A 15,217-nucleotide genomic window follows, 5' to 3' on the forward strand; every position below is an offset into this window, starting at 1 on the left:
GTATATATAGTATTAGGTTTTGACTTTTTAAACACTTCTTCGTTCTAGTGATTGAGATATCAAAACTTGTCTGAACGTTTTAAATCTCATGATACTAGAAATACAGAAATGACGAAGAAAACTGATATAGTCACAAACTAAGCAAACTAACAAACAAAAAAAAAGCAGACACAACATTAATAAAAAATAAAAATAAGTATCTGAGCAACAGTCAAGTCTTAAATGTTCGCCTTTCTTTGCCAGATTGAAAATATGATTTTGAGAGCTTTTAATTAACATGGTTTCACTGTAATCTGCATTACCAAAACTACGTTTTCGATAAGCCTGACACATATATACTAATTGAAACTATGCTTCTGTTTTTTCGATATGGTTATACTCAAAAAGCTGTTACAACTCGAACTAAACTCTTTTCGTACTTCGTCGGATGAAAAAGTAGTCTATTTAACAAGAGAAAAGCAAAGAAAATTACAGTTCGTAAACGAATTGCGCAATCTGATATAAGATGATAGTATCGATGAATACAAGAAATACAAACGCGTAATTGAGTCTATAAAACTTTATTTTCAGTACAATACAACAACTGTTGTACAATATAACACATAAAACCATATATTGGTGATGTAAATTGATCAATTACTTCCCAATAATGTACATATCACAGTTGAAAGCAGATTTGCTTTAAGAGATCAATGGCGCGGCCGCCTTTTTTTCTCAAGATACCTTGTACCCTACGTACTGTCCCAACTTGTTAAGGGATACGTTTGAAATGTTTAAACCAAGTTCTTTTGCAAGGTTTTCTAACTCGAAGATGGAGGGTACATCCGGGGCATTGTCAATGGTCGAACTGGCAATGATGTCATATCTGATCGAAGGTAGTAAGGGTCGAGGCCAGTCATTAATCGAGGAGTATGCTGACCAAAGGGTGACCAGTATGGACCACCTTGAAAAAGTCTATTAAAAGCTGTTAAGTTTCCTGCCTCGGCTAATAGCTCTAGTCCAACTGCTGTTTGCCTTTTCCACTTCGTTCTGAAATTGAAACAAAATATTAATGTAATCACACTGAAGTCATTGCTTTACAGCAGTAGCTTTTATTGAATGTGTAAATGGACCATGCTAATAGTCATGTCTTTTATAATGAATAATGTTTTCAAATGTACGGACTTGAAGTAACACCACAATATAATTTATCAGAATAAGATTAAAATTCTGAAGAATGTTGTTAGTTATAACGCAAATAAAAATGAAAGGATATTCCTGTAGGATTAATTATAACATCATACCGCTTAATTCCATTTTGTCACAAAAAGGGCTTTACGACAACAAAGATATCATGTTTAATGGCATTTTACATGTCAGGAAATTTGCCATTTAACGACAGTAATTTGTGAAACGGTTGTCGCGTAAGGGTAGTGGGATTTCTTAGAATGTCATGCGTCTCAGTAGAATTAAGAAATTTTACAAACATCATCTTAATTTACCAAATAATAGGATGTTGTCTAACCAATTTGCTAGATTCCGGTTTGGGACGAAGTCAAGTAAAAACTTGAAACAATCGAGCCGATTAGTTAATCAGTATTCATTTAATGCAATTTCCTCCTGTCTTCAGATAATGCTCAATCCTTTTAAGATTTGAGTAATTTTATATTAAACCGGAATACCATTTCTGTGCTTGAAAAATGCCTCTGAAACTAATGTGTCATGTGACACTCTTGAACAACTATGTTTTATTTCTTTATAAGATAACAGAAACAACTTACATTCCAACAAGGGACAAAAGTATTCACTTTTTTCACTACTTTTAAGTAGGTTTAAGTAGGCTACAGATTTCAAGAAAGGCAAAGGACCTAAACCTACCTTTACACCTGGTCCACAGTTTATAGTGGAGATCGGGTTGCATATTAACTTTTGTTTCTTCGTACATGTTATTTTAGGTATTTCGTGTTCAATGTGTGTGTCTAGTCTTTATCATTCGAATATATTCTTTTGATTTACGCTTGAATCTAAGTCCCTTAAATTACACTGTCATGCCGTATGTTGTCTTGTCGATATTTATTAAAGTGCCACTTGTTGTACTTAATTTTTATCAGTAAGCTTAATTTGGAAGAACCACATTCGTGTCTGTGAGAAGTTGAAGTATTTGAAACTGATGACTTAGGCTATCTAGCTATTGCGCCTCTATGAGATATTCATCAATAGGATGTAACCTTGTAAATATTACAATTTGTAGGGAAGGATTGCGTTATCCAAATTGTTGTTATATATGTAAAGTTTTTAGACACATACCTTCTATTTTGGTACCACGTCTTAACCTGAGTGTCCGTTAGATTAAGTTTTGAAGCCAATTCCATTCTGTCCTGAACACTTAAATATTTTTGTGATTCAAAGTTCTTTTCAAGACAATTAAGTTGATGGTCGGTAAATGCTGTTCTTGCTTTTCTAGGTTTTCTGTGTTGTTTTGAGCACATTGTTGAGTGTTCAAAGTCGCTATCCATTTTATCTTCCGAGTCTGCAGAATAAAATACACATTGAATAAATATTAATTAAATAATTCAAAATCAAAAGACAAGAAAATTGTAAATATGTTTTACAAGACATTATAATACACTTAATTATGTAAATACATATTTCAATAGCTTTTAATGTAGTAAACAGTTTTTGTTAATGCGGCAATTTATATGAAGTAAAAGCAGATGGGATGTCTGTCCCTCTTTTCTGTGTTTAAAATTTTATAATATGGCAACGTAAAACGACAAAAGAATAAAAAATGAAATTCTTCCGTAAATAAATAAAATGTGTATCAAACAGTAATAAATGTCCAGAAAAAATTTAAGTAATCATACGTCTTGAAGACGTATACATCCAGAATTTAAAAAAAAACTACATTAAATTTTAAATTCAATCTCAGAAACTTATTTGCTGTATGAACAATATAAAACTATCGATTCTTTCCTTTGTGTCCTAGTTACCATATTTTAAAATGAGTGAATGTTATTGCACTGAAAAATACATAAATCACGTTTGATCATTTTGTGTAGCAATTACCTTATTTCTCTGTGCGTTTGTTTTTATATTCATTCTGTAATATTTTTATTCATATATTGAATTCAACATTAATTTATTGAACATATCATCAATAACTTGTATTGGCATATTGTTTTCGGTCGTAATACCCTGGGGACTTATATAGTCTTTAGGGACGGAATTATACCATTTTTGTCATTGGACGACCAAGTGGCTCGTTGAAACTGCTACCCTGCCTACAAATTACTAAAGAACTTAACAAATTTTTTTGTTTGCCATGGCCAGGTGCGAAAATAAAATAAAAACATATAATAGGTTAATGTGTATGAAAAAGAAATATTCAATTATTCAGTTAAACCATAGCATATTAATAGTTAGATTTATTATTGCAAAATGTTTAATTTCCTAAATCTTTATTAGGTAGTTGTTTGTTTATTCAGCCATCTCAAAATATTCCTCTTTTTCATTTGATCACTTAAACGTTTATTTCTGACAACTAAATAATTAAATAGCAACACTGAAATATTCCAATATTCAATTATTTTATTATTGCAGTACATCTTTTGGTCATAGAAATTTATTTATTTTATCAATGGCTCAAAGATAATATTTCGGATAGTCACCTTGTTTATAGTTGCACGCTATAGAATATTTGGTGCAAATATATAGATTGTAAGAAAAAAACACTTTGGTAAAAAAATGAAACATTAAAGAAAAGTATGCTTGACTTATAATCGCAGAGACATATGTGAAACTAACAAACATTTTAATCAATAAATCAGGCGGGAAGATTGATAACCACTTGAACCTTCTAAATAGAATTACCAGTTTTGAAGATGAAATACTAGACTAAAGTTTAAAATTTGGATCCCCTTGATAGTCAATTCTAAAGCGTTATATTATTTTTAAACGAAGTGCATGATTTGTGTGTTTACGCAATTTAATAATTGATAAAGCATATAATCTAGATGTTGTTTACATATTGGAGTTATATGTACTTTGTAAATGATTTAAATTCAGAATTCGATAAACAGAAAAAAATCACATACATTTTCAGTTTTTAAGTTAAATGCATATTGTGTTTTGTGAAAAAATGATTTTAAATTTAGGACAATAAAGTAGTCATATAGAGAACAATAATGTATACTTAATTTTAACATAATTTGAAAAATGTTCACCAAATAAAAACAATAAATACAGTTATTTATGGATATGATGGATGCACTTATGTGATTATAATGATAAATTGACAAATTTAATTTTTGAATTCCACAGTTATGCCACCATTATTTTTAACGTGATCTATTTATAATTACCACTGCTCTCTCCGTGTCTTGAATATGAGTTTGTTTTCGGTATTAAGACATCGCTATCACCATTTCTGAGAGGTATAAAATGTCTGTGGTGAACAATTGAGTCCCTTGTTGTTTCAGAACTGTCCGTAATCCGTTCGTTTGTTTCAGCTAGAATGTCCGTTATGAAAAATGAACACTTGTTTCTAGTTTGTCGTGGAGGCGATGTTGTATTTACGGAACTTTTCTTCTCATCCTGTGTTTCTGGTTTCAGTCTTTCTTCACATGAATGTGAACTTTCGCAACTTTGGGGAGATTCCACTTGTAAATTTTCATCACTTCTATTCATCTTTATTCGGTTTCCACTTTTGTGAAATGCAGTTTTTAAGAAACAAATTATTAAAAAAACTTCCCTGTACACTTCTTAAAAGCACTACAGGTGACTGAACTGGATTTTCAGATTATGACAACATAAAATTATTTTTCAATATTGTCAATGCCCCTTGATCGTTTTTATTTGTGAAAAAGTGGTTTTCTCAGCGGGCGGCTGTCATTGGCTGCAACTCGATATTCAACCAATGATGAAGATGTGAAGGCGGTTCTAAATTCCAGATCAATAACTGCACTGTTGAAGCGGTAATGAGCAGTTAATAATACATTTTTACATTAATATTAAAAGGTTAATTATACTATCTGTTTTAAAACAGTTTTCTTTCAGACACAAAGAAAAAAGGTTATTGATTTTGTGAAATAAAAACAGATGCTTTATCATCTTCTATATTTCTTCCTGAGAATGTTTATTTTTTTAAAACAGGAATAAATTTATAACCCAATAATTCAGTTTGATCTCTTTTAAATTTTAACCTTTAAAATCATGTGTTGAAGAATAGAATATTAAATGAATATGCATGATATCATTTTAACATAAGATTGAATTGTATATTTACATATAACCTTATTTAAAAGAGGAACAAAGTTATTATGGTTTAAGAAAAGAACTAATTAAACTAGATATTTTGTGCGCTATTCATAAATGATATATTTACAGGTTAGATTCAGAAATATTGTAACAAAATACTACTGCCAAATAATTATAATAAAACAAATCTACAGACTTTTCAATGAATAATAATTATGTTTTCCTTTAAATATCCATGACAAACTAACTTTATATCAAATATTTTAGAGTTTATATGATGCATCAATGATACACGGAGTTCATAAATAAAAAAAAATACTTAAAAAGAGATGAAAAACCATTTTTTTAAAATACATTATCATATTTTGATATTCCCTTTATTGTTTTGTGGTAGAAGCGTCTATGTATCATTTGTGAGATAGTGATTTTACCCTACCGGTGCACCTGGTCCAGTTTTTTTGTGGAGTCCGGATTGCTCATTTGCTTTTGTTACTTTGTATCTATTATTTTAGTTACTTTATGTTCTTTGTTGTGTATGTCTGTTTTCCATGTCTGGTCTTTGTCCCTGGATTGTATTCTTTTGATTACCGCTATAGCCTTGGTACCCTTGATTACTCCTTTACATACAGTAAAATTCTTGCAGCGAATGTTTTTATTTTCTGTCATTTTTGTAGTTTTATAGATGTCATATTCAAATAACCTAGGCATGTTTGAACCTTTTGTTCATTGCCTATTTTCGTAGGTAGTCTGTATGTCATTCTTCTACCTGAATGAGATGTTAAAATTGTGGCAAGAGTTTCCCTTGTTCCTTTACACTATTTGTCTGAATTTTCACTACAAGCATTGCTCATCACAACTTACGTTTACACTTTCATTGATGAAAAACTTTTACATTGGGTTTTTCACTACTTTTACAATTATTTATCTTACCGTTCCAATGCTGCTGATGTTACTCATTTGAACATGTGTATTCATATATACAACTTTGGAATATTATTTGTATTTCATTATGTGAAAGCCTTTGCTATTTTGTACAACTTATGACCCTTTCCGCATTATGAACTTTGAACTAGTTAAATCTGCTCAACGTGAATCATGAGATAGAATTTTACTTTTTCTCTCATAATGAAATATCCTAAGACATTTTGCATTGACTATGAAGTATGACGTACAATTCAATAATAATAATAATAATAATAATAATAATAATAATAATGTCCTTCCTTACTGATGAGAAAACGATTCTTAAATTAAAAGATGATGCCATTTGTTTGTTGATGCTCAAATTAAAATTAGTTTGACTGTGCCCTATTTTAAATGATATATAATGAGAAAGAACAGCTAAAAGAAAATAGGAAAAACAAGATTAAAAAAAGAGTCCGTTTGTACTTGCTTCAGCACGAATAAGTTACCGTTGAAACATATTTTACTCCAATTAAGCAAAACAAACAGCACATGCAGAAAATTGTGAAACTGTTCAATAGAAGAGATTGAAAACGTTTTAATAATCCCTTTTATATCTGTGTTAGAAAATTTCATCAATCTCTTCAAAGATTACGTTAACGAGTTTCAAATGAGGTGTAAATTTATTGAAACCCCTTCTTTTGTTTTGTGTCTACTGTGAAATTTGACATTAGCAATTCGTTTGATTTCGTTTATATTGCAGTTTCCTGATATTATGAAAATATTTCTAAAATTGTTTGTTTACTGCTTAATCAAACATCACGATACGAAAGTGTCCTAAAATGACCTTTAATCCTGCAAAGAATTCCCAATAAGCAATGAATAACAATCAGTATGAATCGTTTAGCGAACAAAACATGGTAAATATATTAAATACAATTTAACGAATGAAGTGCGAGAGGGTCCATTATTTATGGAAATCACAATCAGGTTTTTACATTTCAAACAAAATTTCATGTTCGTATAAACGCAAAGATGAAAAATGTTTACTACGCCGTCACACAATATTCAAATTTAAAGTGTTTGAGATTTAATATGGTTCCAAAACCTATCCAATCGTTTGATTTGGTTTTTATGATCCATTTATGCAATAAATTTATTAAAACGGCATATAAAGCACCATTTCCGCATGGTCTCAACGTCCCTGTATGATCTCTGAGTCTTGCAATTTAATGAGTCACGAATTAAATTTGAATTGTATTTTGATTTTACTAGTTGACCTTCTAACAATATGTTAGTATTATAAATAAATTAATTTTAAGTTAATTCATATCTATAATTATGTAATTTTACGAAAGCGGCATTGGCATAAAATAACAATAATATTGTATAGTGGAGCTTGAATAATATGTAAGTAAAACCTTATATGACCCAATTAAAGTTAGTGCTAGTATTAACTGTGGAACTGTCGATTATGAATTCACATACGTCACTTAAACAATGTTCAATGCAAATGTGTCTTGCAATATAGGAACATTCCGAGTATCTATATATACATATAAATCAATAAGGTGATGGAAAAAAAGAAAAGCAAACCACTTTCTAATATCACTACGAATTGAAAGGATTATTTCCTATTCTAACGTGATAATTATACCACAAAATGTAACCGGAAATTAGATGTTATTATAAATGGTAAGGCAGTTTAAGAAATTTTCTGCTTAACTACGGAAGCCGGAAATGGACTATAAAACAAAATGGTCCAATGAATGTCATTTAATCTTAAACAATGCTATTTTACACGCTTTCCTGGTTTAAGATAAGGCATTTTGGTCAATTATGAATTATAGCAATTATTGTATGTTAACACGATAGGAAAACTAACGTCTTTATTTCCGGTAGTATAAGTGGTGACACTATTAAAGCGTGTAAGAGAGACGTGTCCTGCCTTGACATTTTGTGCCGAAGTTGGTTTGAAGCCTTAGTAATGTATTGATATGAAGCTGATTCTTTTTTTTGACATGCTTAGATCAAGATTACTGTTTTAGGAATTGGAAAAAAATGTTGCAGTAGGGGTAATACCTAAGGCGCAAACTAGGGGAAGTCGTTAGACAAAACCACAAAGGAAGCACACAAAAAAAAACAATAAGGAACAAACCTTACCACACCAAAAGACAATCTAAAAATGCACGCAAAGAAATTCGGACGGCACAAACTCATTAGAAAATCTGGGATCAATTTAGGTGATACGTAAGGGTGCTCGGTTCCCGACTCTTGCAAAACATCTACCCCATTACAAACTACAATGCGCCTTAATATTTAGAATTAAAAATCCAACTGTTTCCAACACAATTCACATATTTTTCAGTAACAAGTTAAACCATTTCCATTTCAAGTTACTCTTGTCACTATCACTTATATATTTACATATCAAAAAGAGCTCTATAATTGATTACTAGGATAACTTTCTCAGTTATAAATTACAAAATTGCAATATTTATACTGCTACAATATTTTCAGCTGTTTGAAAGTACATAGCTTAATATTGTAGATATAGTATAAAGAATAATTACACGCTATTCTAGAGTTGGAAAAGGGGGTTGTTTCAAAGAGGTAACAACAACAAAAAGCTTCAAAAACCTTTCATAACTACAAAGCATCAGGTACCATTATGTATAAGAATCAGGCTATGGGTGGCCCATCATAAATCTCAATTTAGTCTTTTTTTTTCCCTTAAATATATTTAATACATCTAGACAACAACTGAAAAGGTAGTAAAATTTTTCCTGAAACATCCGTGGCGTAGAAATATTTTGACTGCTTGTATATATAAAAAGTATTGGGAATTCTCCCGCCATTTTCCAATACTGCATTCAAACTAAATTTTACCTATTTTATAAACACTTTGTTACTTCTGGAGCACATCCGGTAAAAATACTTGGTAAATGCAATGAAATCTCTGCGTTTTTCCCTTCATGTGCCACATCTTTAAATAAGCTAAATCACTGAAGTAACAGCTCACAGTAAGGCATATCACCCAACTCATATACTTGACCCTCATACTGAAGTAGGAATAATTTGAAAACAAAGTTTTCATGTATTCGTCATTGACTTCTACATAGCAATACAATTGTTGTCTTGAAATAGTGGCAAATTGAATCTACGAAGAAAATGAAAATCGAACAAATGTTTATCAAACAGTATATCCTTCCATTTCAATAACAGATTTCGTTACTTTACTAAGACAATACAAATACAGATATATTGAATAGAGTAGGAACATACTGCCTGATTCTTAGATGGAGAAATACATAAAATACTTAAAATTCCGACGCTTTTGAGCATTAATCGACAAGTCGATTAAAATTAGGGTTAATATTCATTAACAGTTTTAAAGGCAAAGAAAAATCAATTATTTCAAATTTGGTGTTATGCCTTGACTTTGTAATTTGTTACATGGTCTTTCCGTTTTGACTTCTTCTTTTGACTTTTGACTTGATTTCATCCGTTTGGTGATGCTTTTTTTCGTCTATCTCACAAAAGAATTCCAAATGACCGGCAGTACACCGTAATATGTACGATCGTATTTTAAAAAAAAACTTTCTTACTTTTCAGAAACGAAAGTAGGTGCACTTTGGCGTTTTAAACTGAAGTTTGCGTATATCGGAAATAAATGTTTGATTTTTCACTTAAGAAAAAAATTAGTATTGAATCCAATGAGCGTAGCAGTTGACTTTGAAAATAGCACGCTTTAAATTTTATCCATTGTTTGTAATCGTTTTTCTTGTTATAATTACTCATGAAAAGTGTATAAGTCAGGCCAAGCGAAATTATTTCAACGACTGAAATCTGTAGATTATCATATTTCTCATATTTATTTTTAAAAGAACATTCAATTAATTTCGCTTCATTACTTGTCTTTTACAGGATATAAACGTGTGTTCTATATGAAATTTTGATAAAAACAATTCGGCCTTAACTCTTTTTTAATTTCTTTTCAAACTATACGAACCTTTCAAATTTACTATTGAAAGGTTGCATCTTATATAATACAATGTGTATATTTTTTACCTTTTCCTCGTTACGTCGTGGCACTTGAGATTTTTGTATTTCATCTAGAATTGCTGTATTTTTTGTTCCCTAGTCCATATCATAAGAAGCGTCTTATTAGGAATAACTTTAGGAGGATTTTTGTCCTCCACATTACAACATAAGGTGGGAAATCTATACACATGTAGCATTAAAAAAATATCAAATTTTTCAAGTTTTATTTTGCATATCATACAACTTCAAAATGTAAGTATAGATCTTAGGTTCAGGCAAGATAGCTGTCTAAACCGAACCACAAATACTAGTAATCCGAAAACCTTCTAAACAAGAAAAGTTTATTCATATATTGTTGAATTATTGTAAACAACAAATTTCAAAGTTCAATAGCGGATCGGTTTAAAAGGGTTCCACTGTATAACTGTTCAATTTTACAGATGTTTGCTGGTCATATAAAAATTGGAGTATGATTGCAAATGTGAAAGTCATCCACCAATTCATAATTAAATCAAATTGAGAACATCCTAAAGTGTTAACATTCAAATAATACATGTTGTATATGTATGATGTATATTAAAAACTGTAGTTGTTTCAATTGTTTCTCCCCTTGCAGGTCCGGGTGTTTAAAGAATAGGCCTGCAGCAGCGCTAAGCTTGTCGTAAAAGGCGACTAAATAGTGCTCAGAACCCTAGCCGGGGGCTAGGGCGCTCTGCCCACAGAGCAACTGGGATGTGTGCCCCAGGTGGTGGAATGGGGTATCCCTGGCGTGTTACATGCTGGGGTTGTCAGGCTATAATACGGAAAACCTGACCGCAAACCATAGTGGTGCCCCGTGTTGGGAAAGATGCCACGTTCCTCGCACGTTAAAGAACCCTACTGTGGTATTCTCCCGGAGTAGGAACCATAGGGCTCCGCCACAGGAGGCTAAATTGCCCGACCCTACCAACCTCTCCCTATTTCCGGTGGCAATCAAAATTTGTCGACCCCATTTCCTTGTGTCCCATCCCTTTTTCATTTCATCATTTCATGTTCATCGTCTGAATATATCTGAAAACAAACAAACAGTTTCAATTGTTTCGATTATATTTCATGAAAGAGTTAGTCAAGGAAACCAAGATTCGAGGAAAATCAAATAATCCAAAATAATCCAAGAATAAAGAACAGACAGTAAAAAAAACAGACACACACAACACATGACTTCGAATAACAAAAGAAAAAACACCAACTAAAAACAACGGAAAATAAGCAACTTAGACTCAATCAAAAACTGGGTACTTGGACCAGTAACAGCTGCCAATTTGCTTATATAATGTCAAATCCGGGATAGACGCAAAAGGAAAGGAAAATTATGATTCGATGAACCAACAGGTTCTCATGGTGCAGATGGATACATCGTAACGATCTACGTTTTCATGATGACGATTAAAAAAATTCAAACTTGTAGCAAAATAACTCTTTTTCAAAAGCCCAATTGTTGAAGACAAGTTTTAAAATATTATTAAAACATAAAAAAAGTTTGGTTTAGCCTAAGATAATGATACTGTTATCTATTTTACGCCTAGCGTATTTTATTTCCTCGTCACTTGTTTGTGTCATTATCAACTTTGCCATTTCGTATTATACTAGATAAATGCTTATTTATATTTCATGACTTTTAATGAAACAATTAGAAAATTCAATTAACTCCCCTGGCACGAGAAAATGTTTATAATCTATATTTTCCTAGCCAATGAACTCTATCATATACCATTAAACATACATGAGTACAATTAAAGAGTGTGATACGCCATGCGATTCTGCAATCGTTATTTAGCTAATTTTAAACTGATATTTCTTTACATTAAAAAATTTCCATTAAATTATTGAGTGTCTTTTTGTACTTTTTTCAAGAAAACAATGCTATTTACAATTTTGCTTAAGTGATATGTCTATTAAATATTAACAGAAGTATGTTTTGACATACATTCAGGAACTTATTGTATGAAAAGTCAAGAAAAAACTAGTGTGTTATATTTTAGCTTCAAATATGATAAGGGTATAATAGTTTGCACGGTATGAAATAAAGAAATAAATAACAATATGTTTCCACTCAGAGCGGTCTTCTCTATTTGTAACTGATCTCATCATCAACGTAGAGTTGTGACAAATGTCCAATAAACTACAAGAACATCGTTCTTTGAATTTCTTGTAGCCGTCTAATAGTTGTTCATTTGATATTGTATTTCGATGAAAATATTTGTTTTAAAAAATACCAAAAATTTAAACTCCATGGGTGTAATGGTTATTGAACAATAAACTGTTCAGCCTTCCAGAAACATGCATGCAACGTAGATTATATTGGAAGTGTGCAACACGTATGCAAAGTATTTTTTTTTTAAATTAAGATGGTTCCGTAAAATGGAAAATAACATAGATTCAGTGCATACGTACTAAAAACAAGCTGAAAATGACGGATTACCTAGTTGTCTTCTTTCATGCTTAGTTTAAATCATAGGTCATTTTAGAAAAATGATTTTTGAAGGATTCTAATTTGGTTATTCATATTTTATAAACTGTGAAGAAACGACTAAAGTATTCAATTAAAAACCATATTAAAAGAAAAGGTAAAACCATTGATGTTACACAACTCAGCGAACTATATATCACACATGATTGAAAATTCATAAACACTTAACAAGCCTGTTCCGCTATGCAATCCTTATCATGTGCGATTCTTCAGCCATTTTAAACTCACTTAAGCTATATTTATGCCGTTACAAAAAATTTTAATTTTTCATGTCAATTATTTACTATCATTGTACCATTTTCTACTCCAAAAGGTTTTTTACCCCAAGTGGGAGTTTGAATTAGCTATTTTAGTCATCCGAAGATAAAATCGCAAGTTTGTTTTGCTTAATAAATATTAATACGAAACATAAAAAGAGTTTAATGAATGCATGCTTTTTTTTAAATCTATAGGTGTTTTTTTTTATAAATTTAATAAGCTACTATTGTTAAAAACTGGTTTACTGTGATTGATTTCATACATATCGGTTTAGCAATGAAAAGCTTGAAGTGTTCACTCTCATGATGCATCTTTTTGGGTTTTGTTTTAATTACTTATTTGGTTTATTTTTAGATTCGAAAAGCCCGTCGCTGAAACAATAGTTTAAAGCTTCCATTATTTTTTAATATTATTTTGAGAAATTTAACGCCTTTAACGTGGCACATACTCTTTGTCTAGTCTTGTAACACGTGAGTATTAATTTAACCAACACGAATGTTTGACAGCACAGTGTTTTAAGTCACAAACGTATGCCACAGTATCAATTTTTCGTAAAATATTTCAACTGAAAAATCGGTTTCCTTTCCAAATAGATAATATTTAATTAAGAACTTGTCGGAGGTAATACATAACTATATAGAAACTCTTCTAATATTTTTAAATAAAATTGTTAACAAATGGGAAGATCCGGATTTCGTGTTGTTACTTATGCCATACACAACTAAATATGTCACATATGAAAATCATATGGTGCTCGATTCATATGGTAATCATATGGTCTTTAACATATGATAGTTATATTAATATCATATGATTCTCATATGTTAATATTAGCTTGAAAACATATGATAGTCATATGTTTGTGAGAAACATATAACTATTATATGGTGCTCGATTCATATGATAAATATATGATGCAAACCATATCTCATGTGTGGAACATTTGCTTGGGTAAGATTGCTTTCAATCATCTTACATCGTATTCTTTTATTTAATTTAACATTGTTTCCCTTCTGCAAAGGCATGCCGGACTGTCACATGCAGTTACTAATACAGCTGCATACATATGGAAATAAAGTTTTGTATTAAAAAGATTTATTGTTGTTAACCTTTATTTGATTGTTGCAAAAAGAAATTTACTGGCCTTGTTAAGTCGTCGCCAGTAAACTCAACTTGCGACCTTCAAATCCTCATATTCCGTCTATATGTTTAATTGCTTATATTTCTCTAATTATTAGATGCTTGTTTTATACAAAACATTTATTCAAATCACAAAATATTAACTTCTAAATAAAAGTAAAGAATGTAAAGAATACTCTTAATCTTGATTATGAGTACAAGCTATCGACATTACCAGTTCACTATTTATTGAATATTATTGGAAGACTAAAATGAGCGTTTCAAATTATGCTATCTACATGACGTAAGTTTCTTTAAACAGGTTTTCACCTTCCTAAATAAACATGTTGGTAGTTGATTGAAATATATAGGCCGCCGTGTATGATAATTTACAAATATGTAGATAGATTATGATTAATAGATTGTATTGTAAAGTCCTAGGAAAGATAAAACACGATTTTCAAAACATGAACGGTTCATTAATTAAACAAAATGTCTTTGTCCGACATGTTAAGCCAGATTTTAAATAAGCTAAAACACTGAAGTAACAGCTCACAGTAAGGCATGTCACCCAACTCATATACTTTATCTTCATTCTGAAGTAGGAATAATTTGAAAACAAAGCTTTCATATACTCGTCATTGACTTCTACATAGCAATACAATTGTTGTCTTGAAATACATGCAAACTGAATCTACGAAAAAAAAGGAAAATCAAACAAATGATTATTAAACAGTATATCCTTCCATTTCAATAACAGATTTCGTTACTATACTAAAACAATACAAATATAGATATATTGAATAGAGTATGAATATTGCAAAAATTCCCGCGAAAAGAAATCTCTTCCATTAACTGTTGAAAGTCAAAATTATTCTACTAGCATGAAAGTGCCATACGCTTTGTGCAATAAAACTTAGGATTGCAGTACAAAGTAATAAAACGCAAAAACTATTGAATGATTTGTCAAAGACTTTCCGAGAGGTATTCTGTTCAATAACAATAGCAGACAATTTAGATTCATCTAACTGATTAATTCCCAAAGACTCTTTTGATATATTCGTCGTTAACTCAAAATGATTGATTACTGCTCTACTTTCCCTGATGAAAAGCTGAAACGGGGGAATAAACTGTTAATTAAAAGGAGAT

At 30.8% G+C, this 15,217-nt stretch overlaps 1 protein-coding gene across 1 annotated transcript; it reads right to left on the reverse strand.

The window, feature by feature from the left end:
* Positions 1–552: 552 nt before the first annotated feature.
* Positions 553–4,817, reverse strand: LOC148612805 (homeobox protein ceh-30-like). Its single transcript, XM_088590555.1, has 3 exons — positions 4,341–4,817; positions 2,287–2,509; positions 553–1,029 (listed from the first exon to the last, which is right to left on the reverse strand). The coding sequence occupies exons 1-3, from the start codon at positions 4,663–4,665 to the stop codon at positions 801–803; spliced, it is 777 nt and encodes a 258-aa protein (XP_088446681.1). The 5' UTR covers positions 4,666–4,817; the 3' UTR covers positions 553–800.
* Positions 4,818–15,217: the final 10,400 nt, after the last annotated feature.

This window comes from Perna viridis, chromosome 7, assembly GCF_037379345.1.
Source record: "Perna viridis isolate PV_CMFRI_1.1 ecotype Kerala chromosome 7, ASM3737934v1, whole genome shotgun sequence".
In the NCBI taxonomy this organism is placed as follows: domain Eukaryota; kingdom Metazoa; phylum Mollusca; class Bivalvia; order Mytilida; family Mytilidae; genus Perna; species Perna viridis.